The sequence below is a fragment of the Theobroma cacao genome, chromosome 9, assembly GCF_053813885.1.
Source record: "Theobroma cacao isolate CCN51 chromosome 9, ASM5381388v1, whole genome shotgun sequence".
NCBI classification, from domain to species: Eukaryota; Viridiplantae; Streptophyta; class Magnoliopsida; order Malvales; family Malvaceae; genus Theobroma; species Theobroma cacao.
In genome coordinates this window covers 12,221,776-12,226,367 of record NC_142647.1, presented here as the reverse complement: position 1 = coordinate 12,226,367, position 4,592 = coordinate 12,221,776, and the positions used below count along the sequence as shown (strand labels likewise).

The 4,592-nt window shown below is 32.9% G+C and overlaps 1 protein-coding gene across 1 annotated transcript; it reads left to right on the top strand.

The window, feature by feature from the left end:
* The first annotated feature begins 2,507 nt into the window (after positions 1-2,507).
* On the top strand, positions 2,508-3,842 carry LOC18589222 (xyloglucan endotransglucosylase/hydrolase protein 22-like). The gene is made up of 3 exons (XM_007014103.3): positions 2,508-2,880; positions 2,977-3,170; positions 3,279-3,842. Exons 1-3 carry the CDS (start codon positions 2,605-2,607, stop codon positions 3,679-3,681), a joined length of 873 nt encoding a protein of 290 aa, XP_007014165.3. The 5' UTR covers positions 2,508-2,604; the 3' UTR covers positions 3,682-3,842.
* Positions 3,843-4,592: the final 750 nt, after the last annotated feature.

Genomic DNA, 4,592 nt, shown 5'->3' with positions numbered 1-4,592 from the left:
TCTTGACCTATTTTGATTTTCTTAATATTTGGTAATATAAACTCCATATGTAACGCAATTAAAACGTTGTTTTATCTTTTATACAATATAACAAATATTGTAGAACGATCAATTTTAATTAATACTCATAAAATATGAAAGTCATAATCGGTTCATGAATTGAGTTCGAAATTTGAACTGGAAAGTTTAGCCCTTGATTTCTCTCTCTACAAGTCAAGGCACATAATATGGTGTATACCAATTAATATTCTCACAAGAAGGAATAAAAGCTTTATGCTTACTAAACAAATCAGTAATCGAAAAATAGTTTTCTGGCTCTCCAAAGATCTCAACTCATATATAATAACTTCATGGCAAATCACATAAAATAATATTTAATTGTATCCTAAATCAAAATTATGACTGCTCAAATACTAATGGTTAAACTTTATGTATAATTAATTATACTTAACCTTGAATTAACCTAAGTAAAATTTAAACTATAGGAGTGTACCTAATATTTGATACATGATTTGACGATAAAAGTAATCAGACTGACCATTGAAATTTAATGGGTTAGATTTTCATTTTAATCTACAGCTTTCCGATATGATCAACACCTTCCTTTGATGCTGAATATTTCATTTTTTTTAACTTAAAACTTAGCTCTTTAATATTAGATTTGCGCTCATCTTTTTACTATTCTGTTATCTTTTTATTAGTAGTAATACATAATTTTCTTTCTTGAACTTTAAACTAAGTTCTTAATATTAACTCTTTAACACTAAATTTTGTACTAACTAGTCTCTTTTCTTAAGATGTTATATATATATATTTGATTATTTTTACTAATCTCTATTTAAAATTATTCGGCGACCAGCAACGAAGCAGCGTGCATCTTCCTAATAAGACATCACTAATGCTATTCCTTTACAGCTTGATATGTGTTAACTGGCAGCAACATTTACCAAAGAAAGATATTTTTCATGTGCATGTCAGGTGCACATTAATTAATTCCAGTTAAAAATGAATAAATACAATAGCATGCCAAGTTGCATAAAGGAGATCACCTATTGTATTTATTCAAGTTGCGCAACTTGGCATGCTATTAGGTGAAGAAGGAGATCACCTAAACATAAAATTTTGAGTAAAATTTTGCATAAGCTTGAGAGTTGGCAGGTGATATTCAAGGAAGTTACACCGACTGATTTGAAAATTCCGCACTTCACTAGCCAAGGACGACCCTAAAAGAAATGATATGGAACCTTGCATTGAAGTTCCCCATACCTGCTCTGATGGCAGAGGCAAACCTACTTTGATTCAAATGGTGTCACTGAAGTGGTAAAAATTTTGTTAATTATGTTAAAATTTTATGTAGTAAAATTTTATAAAGAGTGGTGTTAAAGATTTATTAGTTTTTTTATAATTGTAAAAGATGGGATCAAAGATTTCAAGTTAAAATAAATTTAATTACAACACCACGTAAATAAATTCTTGAATCTACTCCTATCTGATGGGGTTAAAAGAAAAAAAAAAAAAAAAGAGCCCTACCCTCACTATCCTACTCTAAATTATAACATAGCTAAACATTAAAGTTTTGCTTAGTAGAGTGAAAAGAAAAATAGGAAGATGGAAAAATTGAAAGAAGAAAATGTAGAAAGATGGAAAAAAAATATTTGTTTTTCTGCTTGCATTAGTATGATTGGTAGAAAACATGAAAAAAATAAAATTTTTCATTCACTATTTTATAGAGATGAAAAATGAAAAAAAAATTGAAAATTATATTATTTTACTATCATATCCTTTTAATTGAAGATAAAAAAACAAAATCTAAAAAATTATATATAAACAATTAATCTTATAAATATGCAATGCAGGACTTACATATTTTTCATTTTCTCTCCTCCAATCTTTCTAATATAAAATGATTTATTTGTGTAGATAAGATTAAATTGGCATTGGCAATAGAGTCAGAAAAGTTTCCAGCTTAGACACTGTTTGATTACCTAAAACTTTATTATTGAAAAACGGATAACTGAATTTTAATAGTAAATTGATAAATGCTACGTTGTTAAATTTAAAGCTAACAACAATCTTAAAATATCTATCCCCTTCAACCAAAATATATGGTTTATCTGAAAATTAAATTCAGAACAAAACTGCATCTCCTCGGAAAAAATGGTTCTCACATATTTAGTCCTTTAACTTTTTGGATTGTTTGGTCAGTAAAGGCGGTGCTGCTGCGTGTGCATGGTACTGCTACTGAACTGGATCCAATAGTGCTAAAGGCCCAACCTGGCGACAGGAACTCGAGCCGACAGGGCTGCCCGTTCCTCACGCACAAAATAAATAATGGGTAAAGCCGCGTGATATCATAAACTTTGCTATGGTTGGCTCGTGTTTGTTAGTGCGATTTTGACAGCTACATAATACTACGTTTCCTACTCTACAACTGTCTACAACCCAGCTGAACGCACCTTCCTTGGCCCTTTCCTCAACCTTTTTCTTTACTATAAATACCAAGCTCTACCCTTCTTCTCAAAGACACCAAAACATCAAAGCTATTAACGCCTCATATTCCAACACATTCTCTCTTCCCAGGCAAACCAGAAAAAAAAGAAGAAAATGGGCTCAACTTCAAGTTTCAAGTTTTCGTTGCTTATGTCTCTCGTAATTGGCTGTCTCATGGCAGCATCAGCTAGCAACTTCTATCAAGATTTTGACATCACATGGGGAGATGGCCGTGGTAAGATAGACAACAACGGAGAGGTTCTCTCTCTCTCCCTTGACAAAGCTTCTGGCTCCGGTTTCCAGTCCAAGGATGAATATCTTTTTGGCAAGATTGATACGCAGCTCAAGCTTGTCCCTGGCAACTCTGCTGGCACAGTCACTGCCTACTATGTAAGTTATTCTCTAATTAATTCTTGTTGTCCGCAATTTTTACGAGGACGTGTAGATGTTAATGGCACAAATGCTGATGTATATATTTATCTGCAGCTATCTTCCAAAGGATCAACATGGGATGAGATTGATTTTGAGTTTCTGGGGAACCTTAGTGGGGATCCTTACATTCTTCATACCAATGTGTTCAGTCAAGGAAAGGGAAACAGAGAGCAACAGTTCCATCTCTGGTTTGACCCAAGTGCAGATTTCCACACCTATTCCATCCTCTGGAATCCCCAACGTATCATGTGAGTATTCATTAAATTGAAAATTTGCATTTTGCCCAAAATTTTTTTTCTTTTATTCCTTTGGTAGGAATTGCTTGGTTGACAAAATCTTGTTATGCTGTGTTCCAGCTTCTCTGTGGACGGCACACCCATTAGAGAGTTCAAAAACATGGAGTCGCTTGGTGTCCCATTTCCAAAGAACCAACCGATGAGAATTTACTCCAGCTTGTGGAATGCTGATGATTGGGCTACAAGGGGTGGTCTGGTAAAGACAGATTGGACTCAAGCTCCATTTACTGCTTCTTACAGAAACTTCAATGCCAATGCCTGTGTTTGGTCTAATGGAGCATCTTCCTGCAAATCAAATTCTCCATCTTCTGCCTCAACCAACAATGCGTGGTTCTCTCAGGAGCTGGATTCCTCTAGTCAGCAAAGGCTGCAATGGGTGCAGAAGAACTACATGATCTACAACTACTGCACCGACGCCAAGAGATTTCCCCAAGGTCTACCTCCAGAATGCAACATGTCTTAGAGGCAACATTAACACCTATTGATTAGATCAATATTCTTTCAATTCTTTTTCTTCTTCAAGCCAACTCGTGATTCTTTTGTTCTTTGAGAATTCTCCCTATTTTGTATGTGATACGTTATCGTATGATATGCAACAACAAGAGACTACTTCCTCCCTCAAAATTGATTGATGGACATTGATTAGTTTCTTTTAGAGGGTAAATCAAATTGAGACGAAGAATTACCAATATTTCTGATGACACTTAAAAGAAAACAATGACTTGAGAAAGAAAACCAAAAACAAAAGAAAAAACTTGATAAAGATAACTACAAAGATAAATTTTCATAAAGAGAAATATTCTCACTTACTATTTACGTGATAAAGATAAATATCTTCACTTGCTATTTGCGCATGAAAAGACGTGATGAAGATAAATATTCTCATTTCTATTTGTGCATGATAATTTAACACAGATAAGATTGAAAATTTTTGAAAAAAAAAAAAAAAAGAGAATGAAAGGTACTATTTGATGTTTTGATAATTGAATTAAAAAACAGAAAACAAGATAAGGAATTTGATTTACTTTGAGTAATAAAGAAACATGAGTCAAGAAAAATTAAAAGAATCTTGAAAAGGTTAAGGAGAAAGAGAAGAAGCCGCCACCTTTAACTATGATAACATGAAAATTAGGAATACGAGGTTGCCTTATTTGGGGTTAGACTAGTGTGTATTTTTACATTAGCTATGGAATGATTACATATGTATATACAAATGTGAAGTATATTAGACAAATTCTTAAATTAACATTTACATATCTGAGCCAAAGGTAGATTATTTCAATTTGATGACAACTCAAAGAAAACCAAAACCACTGAGGCAAATGAAACAAGCTGATGATAAAGATAAATATTCCCAATTGTAGTTAGAACTGT

Excerpts from the sequence above, each read along its gene's own strand:
- LOC18589222 (XM_007014103.3), top strand. The coding sequence starts at position 2,605 with ATGGGCTCAACTTCAAGTTTCAAGTTTTCGTTGCTTATGTCTCTCGTA. Across the intron at positions 2,881-2,976 it reads GCACAGTCACTGCCTACTAT|CTATCTTCCAAAGGATCAAC; the intron begins GTAAGTTATTCT and ends ATTTATCTGCAG. Across the intron at positions 3,171-3,278 it reads TGGAATCCCCAACGTATCAT|CTTCTCTGTGGACGGCACAC; the intron begins GTGAGTATTCAT and ends GCTGTGTTCCAG.